Raw genomic sequence first — 19,521 nt, forward strand, 5'->3', positions numbered from 1 at the left:
TCCTCTATGGCCTGTAACCAGCTTGTATTTTCCTTTGAAGCTTTTGGTGCAGGAGTTCTGACTTCACTGTTTTCCTCCTGTTCCATGCCTTGCTCCTTCTTATCCCCAAAATAGGAGTGTAATGTTGGAATCTTCTGTCTGCTTTGTTTCCTTTGCCTGCTCATTTTGCCACTCGATGATTTGACTTTTGGGCTTTTTGCCACAGTAGGACTCTGCCAGCAGACAGGGGAGTTTTCGTCCCAAACGCTGGGGTTTTCTCAGCTGCCGGAGGTATTAGATGGGTGCCCTCTCTGAGGTCTCCACATGCTCTGGCAAGCTGGACACATACCCCAGGACCTCCACCCTAGACTGCAATCCAGATCCAAGCAGGTTAAAGCAAGAGCGATGACCCCTCAGACTGGTGCTTGGTCCCCCTACACTCTGCAGGCCAGGAGCTGAAGCTGCCACATGGCGCTGGCAGGCTGTGCTGGTGTCTCAGTGGTTTCTTGCTCCGGGGGTAAAAGCCACGCACTCCCACTTCCTGGGTCCCAAAGTCCAGACTGCACTGGCCTCTCACCTTGTCCTTTGAATCTCTGTATTGATAAATCTGGAAATGGCCACAGCTGCTGCTGATCTGGAGTCCCTCTGGCTGGCGGCTGGTCAGGCCTGCCCTGGGGCTAAAGCCACAGCGTGGGGCTGGGCTCGGCTCCCAGAGCGCTGGCCGATTCCTGCCTGCCTGCCGGGCTGTTCTCAGCGGGAGGTTAGCTTCTCTGTGTCATTTTGTGGGTTCTGCACCTCCAAAGTTTGTTTAGAGTCCCCTTTTTACATGGATTGGGGAGGGTGGAAGCCGGAGCCGCGGGAAGGTTGTGCTTCTACTCCGCCATCTTGGCTCCACCCCCTGTAGGATTTCATATATATAATTGATATTTTGCTTACCTTCTCAGTGGGAGAGGGGGAAGCGAGAGGATGTGGATATTTTTAAAAAGAAACTATCAGTGAGAATCAGACGGGGAGATGACTAGAGAAAAAGGTCTATAAAGGGTAGCTGACTATTTGATATTTTGGGGATGTAAGTCAAAGTATTTGGAAAGGTAATGACAGCACTGTCACATAAGAAATTATGATTCATAATGCAATAAACTGAGCCCTGAAGTGACATTTATATGAACCTAGGGTAGTCATGTTGTGTGGGATCTTGAATATTTTTGAATCAAATTTTGCTTTGGATGAGAGCATTGTAGGGACACTAATAGCTTGCAAGTCCCTGAGATATTGGAATAAAATAATCCCAAGAAAGCAACAGGACCATCCCAGTCCTTTGCTATTGAATTGCAGACCTTGGCCCTAATATCAAGCCTTAAGTCAGGAAATAGGCTAGAAAAATTAACAAACAAAAAAAGAATCCCAGGGGCAGCTAGGTGGTGCAGTGAATAGAGCACCAGCTCTGGAATCAGAAGGACCTGAGTTCAAATACGGGCTCAGACACTTAAAATGTACTAGCCATGTGACTTCGGGCAAGTCACTTAACCCCAATTGCCCCTCAAAAGCAAAAAAAAAAAAAAAAGAACCCCACCATAAAAAGCTACTATGGTAATAGGGATGCTCAAGACACAACCCCCGTCCCCCCCAAAAAGAATGTCTCAAAACCATGTATAATAAAACCCGTGAAAGAAAAACACAGACTGGGCACAAATTCAGCTAGAATTCCTGGAAGCGACAAAGCAAGAATTTAAAAAGATGAGTTAAAAATGTTTTTGTAAATGAAATGAGAGTGCTAGAGGAAAAAAATAGAAATGAAATGAATTATGGAAGAAGGAACTGAAAAAGGAATTTAAAGTTTAGAAAAAGCGGTTATAAAACCTTTCCCAAGCAACAAAGACCCTGAAAATTAGAATGGACCAGAAAGAAGTCAAACAGAAGACTCCGTTAGACAATAAGAAACAGACAAGAAATATTAAAGCCAAAAGACTGGTGGTGGGAGGGAGAAGTATAAAGCATAGCAAAAACAGCTAACCTGGAAAAACAGACTGAGGAAAAAACATTAAGAATAACTGGACTATATGAACCATAACCAAAAAAAGTCTGGATATCTTTTTTCAAAAAAATCTTGAAAGTACTCAGATATCTTAAAACTAGAGGACAAAGTGGAAATAGAATCCTCCAGTTACCTCCTGAAAGAAATCTCAAAATGACATAGCCAATACCCAGAGCCCTCAGGTCAAAGGAAAAATATCACAAGCATCCAGAAAGATGTAATTCAAGCCCTATGGTGCCACAGACAGGACTGCACATTATTAAGCAGCCATCATTATGAAGGAGTGGAGAGCTTGGAATACCATATTACAGAAGGCAAAGGAATAACTTCCAGCAAATTCCCAGCAAAACTGAGTATAACTGTACAGGAGAAAATAAGAATCTTTAGTTAAAAAAAGAGAACTTTTTGAGCATTCCTGATAAAAAGACCAAAGCTGTATAGAAACTCTGAAGTTCAAATACAGGAGTAAAAAGAAACATAAGGTAAAGATGAACAAACAGTCACAACAGACTCAACAAGGATAAACTGCTTACATGTATTCTAAAATGGGGAAATGATACATGTCCTCTCTGAACCCCATCATCATCAGAGCTTACAGAAGGAGTCTAATTTGACAGAAGGCCTGGGAGTGATTCTGTTATGTCTTGAAGATCTTAAAGGAAGAATTTTGAAGAGAGGGCAAGTGGAATATATTGGGCAAGGGGTAGGGGGAGATCAGAAAGGAAGGTTAGGAGAAATTATTTCACAAATCAGAGTGTACAAGCAGAAGTCTATATAAACAAGGTGGAGAACCAGGTGACACCTGAACCTCAATCTCTTCAGTACTGGTCTAGGAAAGAAGAACACATCCATATCAACACACATACACAGAGTTAGATACAGTTGGATTTCACTTAATAGAAAAGCAAGAGGGAAACTGGAGAAGGGAAAAAGACAAAGTAGAGGGAAGGTAGACCAATGGAAAGATTAGTCCTAAGCAAAACAAATTCTAACTAAGGATGTAAAAAATGTCTACAGTGTTTCTTTTTGAGGTGGCAAAAAATGGAAATCTGAGGGGGTGTCCATCAACTAAGAAATGAAGATGAAGAGGATGTTTTCAGAGAAATCTGGGAAGACCTATATTGATTGAAGTAAAGTGAAGTGAACAGAACAAAAACAAACAAGTTAAACAATGGTAACAACATTGTAAAGACAAACAACTATTAAAGATTTAATTGATTATTTGGGGTCTTCCTAGTTAAGATATTGGAGTGGTTTGCCACACTCTACTCTAGCTCACTTTATAGCAAAAGAAACTGAGACAAATAGGGTGAGTGACTTGCCTAGGATCACACAGAATCTGAGGCCAAATTTGAAGTCAGGTCTTCCTGACTCCAGGCCTAACACTATCCACTGTGTCACCTAGCCCTAGCTTTAGCTGAAGTAAAAAAGGCAGGGGAAGCAATCATGATTTTAGACAAATCAAAAGCAAAAGTAGACCTAATTAAAAGAGATGAATAGTGAAACTCTATTTTTCTACAAGGTACCACAGACAATGAATTATATCAACACTACACATAAATGCACCAAAATGGCTTAGCATCTAAATTCTTAAAGGAAAAGTTAAATGAGTTACAGGAAAAAATTTAATAAAAGTATAACAGAGGGGGACCTCAATTTACCCCCCTCTCAGACCTAAATAAATGTAACAAAAGAATAAACAAGAACAAAGTCAGAGACCTAACTAGAATTTTCATAATCTTACATATGACAGAGTATACCTATTCTGAGTTATGCATGGCACCTTCATAAAAAGTGACAATGTATTAGGGTATAAGTTCCAACTAAAACCCCACCTTTTACTGAAAACCTTTTCCAATCCATCTTATTACTAGAGCCTCATTCTGTTAATCATTCCTTATTTATAGTTACTTTGTAACATATTTTTTTGCATCTTGTCTCCCAGATCAGATGACAAGCTCCTAGAGAGCAAGGACTGCTTCTTGCTTCCTTCTGTACCCCCAGCACTTAGGAGAGTGCCTGGCACGCAGGGTAGGCACTTAATCCATATTGATTGAGTGACTGACACAAACCTCACAAACAAATGCAGAAAAGCTGAAAACTAAATGCATCTTTTACAGACCATAATGCAATAAATATATCAAGTAAATGGCCTTAGAAGCAAAGATTAAAAATTAATTAGAAACTAAATAACTTAATTTTAAAAGAATGGGTGGGTCAAAGAACAAATCAATAGTTTTATTTGAGAAAATGACAACAATTTGACAGCAGAACAAAATTTTAGGATATAGGCGAAGTAGAATTTAGAGGAAAATATGAGTCTATCATCCATAAAAGAGGAAAAGAGAAAAGATCAATGAAGTGGGCATGCAACTAAAAACACTTAGAAAACCAACATTAAAAAAAAAATCTTAAAACACCAAAACAGAAATCCTGAAAACTTGAAGTAGAAATGAACAAAACAAAGTAAAACAACAACACCAACAAAAAAAAACCCCTTGAACTAATAAATATAACCAAGAGCTAATTTGGGGGGAGAAAATCAATAAAATAGACAAGCTAGTCGCTAATTTGATATTTTGAAAGGAAGAAAAGAAAATTATCAATATAAAAAATGAAAAATGTTAATTCACAATCAATGAAGAAATAAAGGGCAATTATTAGAAGTTATTTCACTCAACTATGAGTCAATAAAACTGAAAATTTCAATGGAATCCATGAATATAAATTGCTAGACTAACAGAAAATGAACACTTTCACAAAAAAAGCAGGTGGAAAGCCCATAAATGAAGTTCAAAGGGGAGGGAGTGGGTGCAGGGAAAAGAAACAGGAACAGATGAATTTACAAGCAAACGGGGCCAAACATTTAAAGAACAATCAATTCAAATATTATAGAAACTCTTTGAAAGTCAATTACAAAGCTAAATGAAACAAAAACTTCAGCAAAGTTGCAAGATAAAAAATATACACACATATTAGAATTTTACGTGTATTCCCCAAAAAATCCAGCAGGAAGAGATTGAAAGCAAAATTTTATTTAAATTATGGCAGTTTAAAAAAATAGTAGTTTCACATGAGTGTCTGTTGCTTGCTTTCGTAGTGGTGGGATGGGAAGAGAGGTGGAAAGCTGAGGGATTATCGGTGAGGGGACAGGAGGGAATCCGTGGGCATTGAAGCTGATAGATGTCCCAGCTTGAGCGGCAAATGGAGGGCGATGCCGGTGCTGCAGGAGGTGCAGGAGGCCCCGGGGGCCCAGCGTCTGAGGCCAGGAAGGCTTCCGTAGTGGCTTCCGCAGTGGAGGGTGGGCCGAGGTCAAGGCTGCAGGGCAGGGGAGGAAAGGCAGAAGACAAGGAGTGGGTTCCTGTCACTAAGCTGAGCCGGCTCAGTCAAGGACATGAAGATCAAGTCTTTGGAAAAGATCTATCTTTTCTCGCTTCCTATCAAGGAGTCTGAGATCATAGATTTCTTCCTGGGATCTTCACTGAAAGATGAGGTTCTGGCAGGTAGCACAGCAAGTAAGAGCACCAGCTCCAGTGCTGAGAAGACCTGGAGATCGAATCCCGGGCTCAGACACTTAGCATCCACCCAGAAACACCTGGCTGTGTAACCTTGAGCAAGTTACTTAACCCCAATTGCTTAGGAGCGGCCAGGTGCGCTCAGCGAGTAAGAGCACCGGCTCCAGTGTGGGGATGACCTCGATCAAACCCGGCTCAGATACTCAGCACCACACCCAGAGATAACTGCCTGTGTAACCTTCAGCAAGTTACTTAACCCAGATTGGTTAAAAAAAAAAATCATTGACACACAGACCAACATGGCCATTGGTGACTACAATGGCCATGTTGGTCTGTGTGTCAAGTGCTCCAAGGAAGTGGCCACAGCTGTTCGTGGTGCTGATGGGGTGCTTGGGATCTATGTTTATAAAATCAATTTGTAACATCAATTTGTAATACCAATTTGTAACATCAGTAATGATGGGGTGCTTGGGATTTATATTTGTAATATCAGTTTGTAATACGACTTTGTAACATCACTCTGTAAAACCAGGTAAAATCACACTCCCCCCCCCCCCAGCTTCATAGCATTAACTCTGCCCCTTCTCCCCCTCCCAGCTTCAGAGCATTAACTCTGCCCAACAACAACTCATGAATTGTTCCTTCACTAAAGTATCTATAAACATTCCAGCTTAGACAACTATTATCTCCCCCTTGCATAGTGTCCTGCTGCCCCCATGAATCCTTCAGTACCCTATCTCTAGGTTGACTCCTTGGCTGCCTCAACAAATCCTTCAGGACCCTATGTCTGGGTTAACTCCTTAGCCTTGGTTCCCAGACAACAATCTTGTCAAACATGACACTCATGGGTGGCAGACAGGGCACTTCTCCATCAGCCATTGACTGCTAGCCGACTTAGTGACGTTCCAAGCCTAAAACCACACCTCTAGGTAGCCCCCCCTTGGGCTTTTTCCCAGTGAATCATGGGCAATACGCCTGCACAATTACATTAAAAATGCATGTTCCTTTAAACACTGGCCCCACCTTAACTCCTCCCGAATCCCACCCTTAATCACCTAGTTAGCATAATTGGCACAGGTTCTACTATGGATTACCCTATAAAAATCTTAATTCTACCCCTTTGAGGTTGCAAGTCCTCTAAAAGACTTTTGCCCGCTGTACAGCCTAACAATAAACTTTCAGGTCCCCCAAAGATTCTTGCCCACTGTAAAGTGTACAATAAACTTTCACAACTCTGTCTCCAAGTCTGCTTGGGCTTACTGAATTCTTTCAAGATTGAATCGAAGGTTTTCTGGTCTTAAGATAAAGATCAGAGTTCCTGCTGAACCTATTGGAAGCCATCCCTCATCAGTGCTATCATTCTGGCCAAGCTGTCCATCATTCCTGTGAGACGTGGCTACTGGGAGAACAAGATTGGCAAGCCTCATACAGTACCCTGCAAGGTCACTGGGTGATGTGGGTCGTTTCTGGTGCTCCTGATCCCCGCCCCTAGAGGTACTAGCATTGTCTCAGCTCATGTGCCTAAGAAGCTCCTGATGATGGCTGGAACTGATGACTGCTACACTTCTGCAAGAGGCTGTGCTGCCACTCTGGGAAACTTTGCTAAAGCTACCTTTGATGCCATCTCCAAAACATACAGCTATCTAACCCCAGACCTGTGGAAGGAGACTGTGTTCACTAAGTCTCCTTATCAGGAATACACTGACCATCTTGTGAAGACTCACACTCAAGTGTCTGTCCAGAGGACCCAGGCAGCTGCTGTGGCAACCACAGAGATGTTTTTTTATAAACAAATAAATTGAACTATGCCTGATGAGAAAAAAAAAAATGGTAGTTTAAAATACAAAGATACACAGGAACTACAGAAACACGATTACAAAACTCTTTCCATAAATACAGATTTAAATAACTGAAGAAACATTAATTGCTCATGAACTAATATTAACAAAGGCTGAACTGATATAACAACATAAATATACTATTTATGTATAATTTATATATAAATATATTTTAAGATAATATATATACTAAATATATAATAAAAGAATAATACTACATAATTTACCTAAATTAAGATTTCACTTGAGCAGCAAGATGGAAGACTAAACATGTTCTTTGATGCTCTCAAACCAGAAATTATGAACCAAAGTTAAAAGCAATTTGAGCTGTTGCTATGGTCGAGGACACCCAGCATCCAAAAGAAGGTTAAAAAATAACAAATCCAAACTAATGAATTGACAAACCCACTGACCTTGAGTTTATAGCCAGGTTCCCCTCCCTCTTTTCAGTATAGTAGGAACCTCAGCTTCAAGTTGTAGAAGTTTGCTTAGATTGCCAGCCAACATGTCTGGTACCTGGGCAAACAGCTATACTGCAGTAAACAGCGCTGCAAAGCTCTGAAATGCCATTGCTGGCCCAAGAACTAAGAAAGAAGGAATAGGGAATTAGGTCACTAGGACAGGGTACTGTTTTGGGGGTAAGGGGTGGGAGGGGGGGCTAGAAAAGAGGAAGGAGAACTATGCAGTGCTCCACTGCTCCTGAATAAAATAGCACAGCATCCAGATAGTGCAGGTTCTGACTATCTAAAAGTCACTTGGGACAGAGACCTAGGTTGGTGAACCATGGATTATTCAGCATATGACAAGGCTGAAATGCCTTGATACCCAGCCCCCACCATCAGAGGGGACATTGTCTGAAAGTGAATAAGAGAAAATCAGGGAGTAGGATGGGGATGGGGGGAGAGGGAATTAAATTATCAAAAATCTCAGGAAGACCCTTTCCCCCAACATGGCGCCGAAGGCAAAGAAGGAAGCTGTTGTCCCCCCCCCAAGACAGAAGCCAAGTCCAAGGCCTTGAAGGCCAAGAAGGCAGTGCTGAAGGGCGTCCATAGCCACAAAAAGAAGAAGATCCAAACATCCCCCACTTTCCAGCGACCCAAGACACTGAGACTTCGAAGGCAGCCCAAATACCCTCAGAAGAGTGCCCCGTGCAGAAACAAGCTTGATCACTATGCCATCATTAAGTTTCCCTTGACCACTGAGTCTGCTATGAAGAAGATTGAGGACAACAACACCCTAGTCTTCATTGTGGACGTCAAGGCCAACAAGCATCAGATCAAGCAGGCCGTAAAGAAGCTGTATGACATCGATGTGGCCAAGGTCAACACACTGATCCGGCCAGATGGAGAGAAGAAGGCCTATGTCCGTCTTGCTCCAGACTATGATGCTTTAGATGTTTCCAACAAAATTGGAATCATCTAACTTGCTGTGTCCCCATTCCACCTATGATAAAAATAAAGTTTTCCAGAATTTTAAAAAAATATATCAGGAAGATGAACACTAACATAAGCAGATACATAAAGAAGGAAAACTAACAATAGAAGGAAATATGCCCTTTAGATCTGATAAAAAAAAAAGTTGAGGTATCAATGAATAAATTCTGTAAAAGAATAATGATCCAACATTTTATGAGACACAGGTCTTTGTGGAACACAAAAAGAACATGGAACTACAATACTCTGTTCCTAAGTAGTTCAAAAAAGAAATGAAAATTATAAGAACAGAATTTATGGTCTACGCAGAAAAAAATAAATGGCAGTATAGAAAAATTGGAATCTGTAATGGCAAGTCTCACCAAAAAAAAAAAAAAACCCAAAAAAGTGAACAAGAGATTGGAAATACAAATATATAGAAGTGAAAGAATTTAAAAGGAAAAAACAAAAAATACGTTCACCATGCAAGCAAAACAGACTGATCTCAAAGTAGAGACAATCTAAGGGTCATAGGTCTCCCAGAAGTACATGACAGGACAAAAAACCTTAACACATGAAGGAAATAATAGATGAGAACTGCCCAAATCTTCTGAACTTAGAAAATGAAATTCCAATGGAAAGAATTCACAGATTACCTCCAGAAAGAAATCCAAGGCTTCAACCTTCAAGGCATATAGTGCTAAATTTAACAATTCAATTTGGAAACAAAAAGTTCTACAAGTGACCAGAAGAAAAGGCCTTCAAGTACAAAGAATAGGACATTCAAATAATGCTATTTTTTAAGACTATTCTGTACCCACAAGAAGAAGCAAGAGGGAACAGAATAATGTATATGAAGAGCTATGGAGTTCAGGATGCAGCCCATAGGGTAAACTATTCCTGCAAATCTGAAATTAACCATACCTGGAAGATAAACAAAAAGATGATATATTTAAGAGTAAATTTTAGAAATTTTTTTCTAAAAATTTTAGAAATAAACCAAAACTGAAGAGTTTATTTGCTTCCCTAACACTCTATAAAAGAGAAATGCAGAAAGAATAAATAAATGCAGTAGCCAAAGATAGTAACAACAAAGTGACAGCAGAGAGAGATCAGCAAGAAACTTCTATCTAAATGTATGCAAAGAGAAAGTGGTGAAGGCAGAATTTTAGGGAAAGTAACCATGAACAGGGTAGCTTGGGGTAGTGTGAACAGAACCTAGTGACACTTTGCCTACAGGTGAATCAAATTTTTTTTATTTTAGTGGGACTACATTAAAACTTTGAAGGGTACATGAAAGGAGGGAAGGGAATCAGTGGAATAGAGAGAAATGATGTGCTGGAGTCAAATCAAGGACTAGCAATGAGGGGAAGGTGACCCCTTCTGTTTCAGAAAGAAAAGAGTTTATAGGGAAATGGGTCAGGATGACCAGAGAAGCACTGGAAAGGCAGGGAAAGGAAGGAGGTGTCACTTCAGTGGTGGTGGTGGTACGGAACTCCACTGATGTATACTCTTACAGGTGAAGAGAGATGGTCTGTGAAGAGATGGGGCCTTTGCTCTGGAAATGGCCTAAGGGATTTGGTGCTTGAAAAGTCTACTCATCCCATCTCAGGAAGGAAGAGTTGAAACTCCTGGGGGCAAATGTCACCTGGGGGAGTATAAGAACACTAATACAGGAAGGATATTTTTAGGTAAATGTGGGAAAAATGGTAACCAAGGGAGGATGTACATCAGTGGGGGGTGGTACATAATCAGAGATGTAATGGGGAAGGGATCCTACCATGGGTCAGTGTCCTCTCTGATACCTGCAGTAAATGGCACTATTCAGAGAATGATGCAAAATGGAAAAGAAAAATCCACAGGGCAAGCTCTACAAAGCAGTGACAGAAATCACTTAGAGAGGAGAGCCTAGAATGGATTCCTTTGAAAATTATAAGAAGTAGACCTGTGCTTTGCTAGGGAGGAGTCGGCATAGCGTTCTGTCCCCACAGCAGGTCATTAGGAATTCTCCAAATGCTTTTGATTGCTGATGCTGTTGCTGCTAAAACCAAAATGGCTTTAAATTCAGGGCCACCAGCATTTGGACCATACTATGAAAACCATGGTTATCAACTGGAAAACTATCCTGCAGGTCACCTTGTGAATACTAATGTTTATGTACCTTACCCAGCTCCATATTGTTCTTCAGCAGTGCCACAGTACATCCCAAGAGTTCTTACTCAAACTTCAGCACCACCCGCAGTCCATTTACAACCAAAATCTTCATCTGGCATTGTGTTGACTTCAAGGGCTAAGAAAATTGTATGTTTTGCTATGAGCATTGGAGTAATAGTTGGTGCTGTGATTGCAACTATCTTTCTTTGGAAACTTGTGAAAAATAGCTGCCCAAATTCTGGAATAGAATGTGGAACCTCAGGAACTTGTATCAGCCGAACTAATTGGTGTGATGGAATATCACATTGTCCCAGTGGTGAAGATGAGAATCATTGTGTTTGCCTCTATGGACCAAGATTTATCCTTCAGGTTTACTCATCTCACAACAAATCCTGGTATCCTGTGTGCCAAGATGATTGGAATGATTACTATGGAAAGATTGCATGTAAAGACATGGGGTACAATATGAATAGTTTTTACTATAGTCAAGGAATAACAGATGATAGTGGTGCCACAAGCTATATGAAGTTGAACCTGAGTGCTGGAAATGCAGATCTCTATGAAAAACTCTACAACAGTAATGTGTGCTTCTCAAAAACGGTGGTATCTCTCCGATACATAGATTGTGGTACAGTGATGAAGGTGAATCGATTGAACAGGATTGTAGGTGGGACAAATGCTGCTCCAGGGGAATGGCCATGGCAAGTCAGCCTTCATGTCCAAGGTGTCCATGTCTGTGGTGGCTCTATCATTACTCCTGAATGGATTGTAATAGCAGCTCATTGTGTAGAAGAACCTCTTTCCAATCCCCAGTACTGGACAGCATTTGCAGGAATTTTGAGGCAGTCTATGATGTTCTATGGAAGTGGATATAAAGTACAAAAAATAATCTCTCATCCAAGTTATGATTCTAAAACTAAGAACAATGATGTTGCTCTTAGGAAGTTGCAAACACCATTTGTATTTAATGAAAAAATAATACCAGTGTGTTTGCCTAACCCAGGAATGATGTTTGAACCCACTTAGTTATGCTGAATATCAGGATGGGGTGCAACCTATGAAAAAGGTAAGACTTCAGACTTCCTGAATGCAGTTATGGTACCCATAATACAACCTTGGAAATGTAATAGCCGATATGTCTACAATAACATGATCACTCCTTCCATGATTTGTGCTGGATATCTCAGAGGGAAAATTGATTCCTGTCAGGGTGACAGTGGGGGTTCTTTAGTCACAGAAAAAAATTCACTATGGTGGTTGGTTGGTGATACAAGCTGGAGATCTGGATGTGCTGAGAGAAACAGACCTGGAGTTTACGGAAACCTGACAGTATTTACAGACTGGATTTACCAACAAATGCAGGCAAACATCTGTATATCTTCCATCTTTGAAAATGATCAGCAGTTAAGCACGGGGTGGATTTTCTCTACATTATGTATCATTAGAATAATTCACAGGCTCTTTAACTTTTATTAAACAGTAAATTCAGCTGTCTTTTTTACTTTTCACAGTTCTGTACAGACTACATTAATTGTTTTCCTGATTTCTTACTGTAAACATAATGTACCTGAGCTTTTAAGTGTTACTGATTTGTCTGAAATGAATGCCAAATATTTCTTGGAGTGTGGAGACTTATGAATCAAACCAGATTATGTTCATAATTGAGAAAAAATGTTCATCATTGATTGTTGCACAGTAATGTTTTCTAATAATGTAGGTTTTGTATAACATACAACTGTGTATTTAGCTAAAGATATTGATTAGAACCAGCTGCTAATTGACTTAAAATGCAACATGATTCAGAGGAGGACAGGTAAGCCTTTCCGGTGAGAATAATGTGATAGTACCCCAGGAGTATATTTACATGGAGCCTGATAGCTTTCTCAGAGGTATTGGTTAATTTGTATTTTTCTCTTTTTTTAGTAGCATTGTGCAGTGGCTAGAAGTGAATGATTAACTTACCTAAGCCACCTGGGGGAAAATCAGGGATGTACTATTTTAATTATAGTGTTTTCATATAGTTTTCTATATATACTTCTGTGTTAATATGGTTTGAGTTTTGAAGCCTTAAACTATTATATCAATATTTGACTATTTGGAGATAGTATGTTCATGAAACCTAAGAATTGAATATCTTAAATACTCTAGATTTGATTCATTTACTTTGATAGAATTTGTAACATCAGTGTCTTCTAGAGTTTTCCAAATAAATGGTGCTGCTATAGATTGGTAAAGATGATTTTTAAAAATGATGATTATTGGAGGGGCACAGGAAAACAGTCATACTAAAACAATAATGATGGATCTGTGAACTTTTACATCTATTCTGGAAGGCAATTTAGAATTATGTCACCAAAGTCTCTAAAGCATACATATTGTTGTCCCAGTAATACCCCTACTAGCTAGGCTGATACACCAAAGAGGGAAAGGATCTATATGTACAAAGGAGTTTATAGCAGTATTTTTTTTTTATAACAAAGAGCTGAAAATTAGAGGTAACCATCAGATGGGTAATGACTATACAGACTACGGTAACAAAATTATGTAATGGAATATTATTGTGATATAATAAGTGATGAAACTGATTCAGGAAAAATAATGGGGAGATTCAATTTTATAAACTGATGCAGAATGAGATGAGCAGGACCAGGAGAATGATTTATACAGACTAAAAACTGAGAAGAAAAACTACTCTGAAAGACTGGTTAATGTGCTGATCAGCCATGACCCCAGAAGACTGATGATCAAACTTGCTTCCATTGCATTGATGAGCTAGAGGTGAAGAATGACACATACATTTTTGGAAATGGCTAGTATGTATGTTTTTCATAACTATGCTCAGTTGAAATGAAATGTTTTCAAAAAGAATTTGGATGGGGGATGATAATGATATGAAAGAAAATTAATGATAGGAACATCAATGAAATATTTTTTTGAAAGTAGAAGTTCTTAGAGAAACAAAAGCAAGCAGGATTGCTTTGGTACTAACACGCAGAATATATTTTATATGTAAAAAACAAGCTGTTTTCATTGGAGATTTGTTTCATGTACAGTGCACTTTTTTCCCTGTTCTTTATATATGAAAATCCTCATTTTTTGGTATTTGCCAAGTTCAGAATAACAAAAAAATTATATTATAAATGGTGCTGAATTTGTAAAAGAGGAGAGTTGTTTTAAACCAAATTCATACAATTAAATAGTTTAAATGAAGTTTCTTGTTTATAAATGTCCTCTTCCTTTTTCTACTTCCTTCCTGGATACCCTGTTTCCAAGGACTTTGAATTATTCTGACATTATTGTACAACACGGAATCAAAAAATCGAAAGTCATGAATATTATGTTCATCACATTGTTATGTTCATCTCATGTTAAAATTTTCCTCTGCTTTTGGCATTACTTCCAACAGACATTCCTTAGGAATTTCCAAACAGCATCCAGTATCACAAGATATCAGCCAATTAAGTCCAATTTCTAAAATAATCTATCTGTAACATAGTTTTTGTTTTCTGATGCTTACTTTTATTTATAGGTGACCACTAGTTGTATCCTACATTTTATATCATTATAAAAAACTGTAAAGTTAAATTATACATTATCTTGCAAATAAATATTACTTTTTCATCCTAAAAAAAAAAAAAGAAATTTATAAGACATAAGGATTTGGAGGACACATGAAGAGAGGATAAATATTGAAGAGTGTTAAAAGAATCTTTTTTGGGAAGGGATGCTAAAAAAATTAATTTTAAAAATGAATGAGGGGCAGCTAGGTGGCGTAGTGAGTAGAGCACTGGCCCTGGAGTCAGGAGAACCTGAGTTCAAAACTGGCCTCAGACACTTAACACAAAAACTAGCCCTGTGACCTTGAGCAAGTCACTTAACCCAAATTGGCCTCCCCCCCCTCCAAAAAAGCAAAAAATGAAGAGGATTAGCTAAAGGGAAAGAGAAGAGGGAAAAAAATGAAGAGGGGAATTATATAACCATATAAAAGCAGAACAAAAAAAGAAACTAATAAGCAAAACCCTAAAGGGAAAGGGGTAACAAAAGAGAGGAATGAATCAGAAGGACCACCTTAAAAAGGTTATAAGGCTAAGTAATGGAAGGAACATAATACTGTTTATTTTTTTTAAAAAGGGAAAAAATCATAACTTGGGAAAAACGTTAAAAACAGATGAAAGAAAATATCAAACTAACAAACAGAACTTTAAATGCGAATGGATTAAATAATACAATAAAATAAAAAAGAGCAACAAATTGGATAAGAAACAAAAACCTATAATCTATTGTTTACAAGAAACACATTTAAAAACATATATCCACAAAATAAAACTTGGGAGATGAAAAAATATCTACTATGCATCAAGGGAATCCCAAAAAGCAGGAATTGTAATCACGCTATCTGACAAAACAAAAACAAACAAAAAAAAAAGGATAAACAAGGAAACTATATTATGCTGAAAGGACACAGACAACAAACAACTATCAGCAATAGAGTTACACACTACAAATGCTTCAATATCCAAATTCATAAGGGAAACATGTCTATAAGAAGGCACAGATAGTAATACAATAGTGACTTCAATATTCCTCTCTCAGTTTTGGATGAGTCTAAAAGAAAGATAAACAAACAGGAAAATATGGAACTGTACAAATTGTTGGAAAAAATAGAATTAAAAGATGGTGTCTTCTAAACAAGACAGTCAAAAAAACACATTATTTCTCGACATCACATGGAACTTTTATGAAAACTGTTTAGGGCACAGACATATTGCATACAAATGTAAAAAGGCAGAAATGGTTCATATATTCTTTATAGACCACAATGCAATAAAAATGGAAAGGAGTTCTGGGACTACAAACAAAAAAAATACAAACACCAGACTAAAAAATGAAATACTAAATAATTAATGGATCAAAGAACAAATCATAGAAACAACTAAGAACTATGTACAAGTAAATGATAATAATGAAACAATATATCAAAATATTTGGAATACAGCTAAAGCAGTCTTCAGGGCAACATCATATCCTTATAAACATACATTGATGAAACAGAAAAAGAGAGGATTAGTGAACTAAATATACATTTTTAAAAAGAAGAAAGCCAGCAATTAAATGTAAGATGAGACATTAAAAACTAGAGGGGAAATAAACTGGACACTAAAAAAAAATAGCAGAGAAATCATAAAAAAAATTTAAAAGCTGGTTCTTTGAAGAGATTAACGAAATTGATAAATCCTTAGCCACTGATCAAAGAGCAAAAAAAAAAAAAAAAAAGCAATAAAACAGCAAATGAGTAAAATGAATTCACAGCAAAACCAGAAGAAATAAAACAATCAGAACTTAAGAATCAGGAGGCAGTCAAGATGGCAGGGTTAGAAACAGGACCTCCGTGCAGCTCCAGCTCCCACCCCCTCCAATTCATGTAAAAGGAGACTCTGAATAAACTTTGGAGCTACAGAACCCACAAAATGACACAGAGAAACTAACCTCCAGCTAAGGACAGCCAGGCAGGCCAACAGGAATTGGCCAGCACAGCACTCTGGGCGCCAAACCCAGCCCCAGGCAACCGGAGGTTTTAGCCCCAGGGCAGGTCTGACCAATCACCAACTAGAGGGAATCCAGATCACCAGCAGCTTTGGCAGTCCAGAATTATCAACACATAGATGCGAAGGACAAAGTGAGAGGTCAATGCAGTGTGGACTTTCGGGGGGGACTCAGTAGTTGGGAGTGCGTTGGAATTTGCCCCCAGGGTGAAAAGCCGCTGAGGTCTGTGGCGCAGTCACCACCATGTGGCAGCTTCAGCTCCCGGCCTGCAGAGTGTAGGGGGACCAAGCAACCAGTCTGAGGGGTAATTGCTATTGCTTTAACCTGCTTGGTTCTGGATTGCGGTCTAGGGTGGAGGTCCTGGTGTGTGTGACCAGCTTGCCAGGGTGTGTGGAAACTTCACAGAGGGGACCCAACTAATGTCTGAAGCAGCTGAGAAAAACGCAGCATTTGGTACAAAGCTTCCCTTTCTGGTGGCAGAGTCCTACTGTGGCAAAAAGCCCAATGATCAAGTGACTGAGTGGCAACATGACAGGAAAAGGAAACAAACCAAGCAGAGCAATCCAACATTAGACTCCTATTTTGGGGGGGAAAAAGGATCAAAGCATTGACCAGGAGGAAGAAAGTGAAGTCAGAACTCCTGCACCAAAAGCTTCCAAGAAAAATACGAGTTGGTTACAGGCCATAGAGGACTTTAAGAAGCAGATAAGAGAAGTGGAGGAAAAATTGGGAAGAGAAATGAGAACTATGCAAGAAAATTATGAAATGAGAGTCAACAGTCTGACTGAGGAAAATAACATCTTAAAAAACAGACTAACTCAAATGGCAAAAGAGGCTCAAAAAGGCAATGAGGAGAAGAATGCCTTAAAAAGCCAAACTTGCCAGATGGAAAAAGAATCTCAAAAGCTCACTGAGGATTATCATTGCTTCAGAATTAGATTGGAGCAAATGGAAGCTAATGACTTTATCAGAAATCAAGATGCTGTTAAACAGATCCAAACAAATTAAAGAATAGAAGGCAATGTGAAATATCTCACTGGTAAAACCACTGACCTGGAAAATAGAACCAGGAGAGAGAATATAAAAATTATTGGACTACCTGAAAGCCATGATCAAAGGAAGAACCTACAAATCATCCTCCAAGAAATTCTCAAGGAAAACTGCCCTGATGCTTTAGAACCAGAGGGCAACATAGAGCTTGAAAGAATCCACCAATCACCCCCTGAAAAAGATCCCAAAAAGAAAACTCCTAGGAATATTATAGCCAGGTTGCGAAATTCCCAGATCAAGTAGAGAATATTACAAGCAGCCAGGAAGAAACAATTTGAATATTGTGGAAACACAATCAGGATAACCCAGGATCTGGCAGCTTCTACACTGAGGGATCGAAGGGCTTGGAATATGATATTCCAGACGCAAAGGAGCTAGGATTAAAACCAAGAATCACCTACTCAGCAAAAATGAGTATCATGTTTCAGGGGAAAATATGGTAATTCAGTGGAATAGATGACTTTCAAGCATTCTTGCTGAAAAAACCAGAGTTGAATAGAAAATTTGACATTCAGATATAAGAATCAAGAGAAGCATGAGAAGGTAAACAGGAAAAAGAAATCATAAGGAACTTATCAAAGTGGAACTATTAACATTCCTACATGGAAAAATGATAATTGTAACTGATGAAACATTTCTCAGTATGAAAATAGTTGAAGGGAACAGAAATAAAAACACACACACATGTGTGTCTATATAGGAGGGTGTATGGGCGTATGAATACATGTAAATGTGTGTATATATGTTTACAGATATACATAGATAGAGGGCACGAGACAAATGTAATAGGAAGGGATTATACTTAAAAGGTGAAATCAAGTTTTTTTTTTCCACCATCTTGCAGTGCTGCCACCATGGTGTGCATTAATGTCCTGGCAGATGCTCTCAAAAGCATCAACAATGCAGAAAAGCGAGGAAAACGCCAGGTTCTCATTAGGCCGTGCTCTAAAGTAATTGTCCGTTTCTTAACTGTGATGATGAAGCATGGTTACATTGGCGAATTTGAGATCATTGATGATCACAGAGCAGGAAAAATTGTTGTGAATCTCACCGGCCGATTAAACAAGTGTGGTGTAATCAGCCCCAGATTTGATGTTCAATTGAAAGATCTGGAAAAATGGCAGAATAATCTGCTACCATCCCGTCAGTTTGGGTTTATTGTGCTTACAACCTCAGCTGGCATCATGGACCATGAGGAAGCAAGACGAAAACACACAGGAGGAAAAATCCTGAGATTCTTTTTCAAAGGATGTAAAACATACATACAAATAAAATGCTCCAATGGACAAAAAAAAAAAAAGGTGAAATCAAGAGGTGAGAGAGGAATATAATGAGAGGAGATCGGGAGAGACAGAATGGGATAAACTATCTCATATAGAAGAGGCAAGGGAAAATGGTTACAATGGAGGGGAAGAATAGGAAGGCAAAAGGGAATGGGTTAACCTTATTCTCACTGAATTTGGCTGAGGGAGGGAATGACATACACACTAAATAGGGTATCTCACCCTAAAGGAGAATAGAGGGGGGAGGGGATGAGACGGAGGATGATGGAAGGGAGGGCAGGCTGGGGGGAGGGAAGTTAGAAGCACCCACTTTTGAAAAGGGACAGGATCAAAGTAGAGAATAGAATAAGTGGGAGGTGGGATAGGAGGAAGGGAAATATAGTCAGTCTTTTACAATATATCTACTTCTGTTAATGTTTTGCATCAGCTACACATGTACAACCTATACTGAATTGCTTATCTTCCCAGTAAGGGTGGGTGGCAAGGGAGGAAGGGAATGAATCTGGAATTCAAAGTTTTAAAATTAAATGTTAAAATATATATATATTAGTACTCTTTTACATGTAATTGGGAAATAAGTTATACAGGCACTGGGGCATAGAGATCCACCATGCCCAACTGGAAAAGTCGAAGGGGGTGTGGGAGAAGATATGGGAGAGAGTAGATTGGAGGAGGGGATATCCTGTGGGACTGCTATTTTGGGACGGTGGG

General features: G+C 39.0%; 2 protein-coding genes and 2 pseudogenes across 2 annotated transcripts in view; 3 read left to right on the forward strand and 1 right to left on the reverse strand.

The window, feature by feature from the left end:
• Positions 1 to 19,521, reverse strand: part of FOXK2 (forkhead box K2) — a 153,199-nt gene that overhangs the window by 81,945 nt on the left and 51,733 nt on the right. The gene's annotated exons all lie outside the window — the stretch shown is intronic.
• On the forward strand, positions 8,303 to 8,848 carry LOC138152310 (large ribosomal subunit protein uL23-like; annotated as a pseudogene).
• Positions 9,822 to 14,575, forward strand: LOC138152635 (transmembrane protease serine 2 pseudogene; annotated as a pseudogene).
• Positions 18,367 to 18,873, forward strand: LOC138152311 (small ribosomal subunit protein uS8-like). The gene has a single exon (XM_069076007.1). It carries the CDS (start codon positions 18,382 to 18,384, stop codon positions 18,856 to 18,858), a length of 477 nt encoding a protein of 158 aa, XP_068932108.1. The 5' UTR covers positions 18,367 to 18,381; the 3' UTR covers positions 18,859 to 18,873.

The sequence above is a fragment of the Petaurus breviceps genome, unplaced genomic scaffold (assembly GCF_028583685.1).
Source record: "Petaurus breviceps papuanus isolate PSGF00001 unplaced genomic scaffold, PetGlider_PUasm1.0 90925, whole genome shotgun sequence".
Classification (NCBI taxonomy): Eukaryota; Metazoa; Chordata; class Mammalia; order Diprotodontia; family Petauridae; genus Petaurus; species Petaurus breviceps.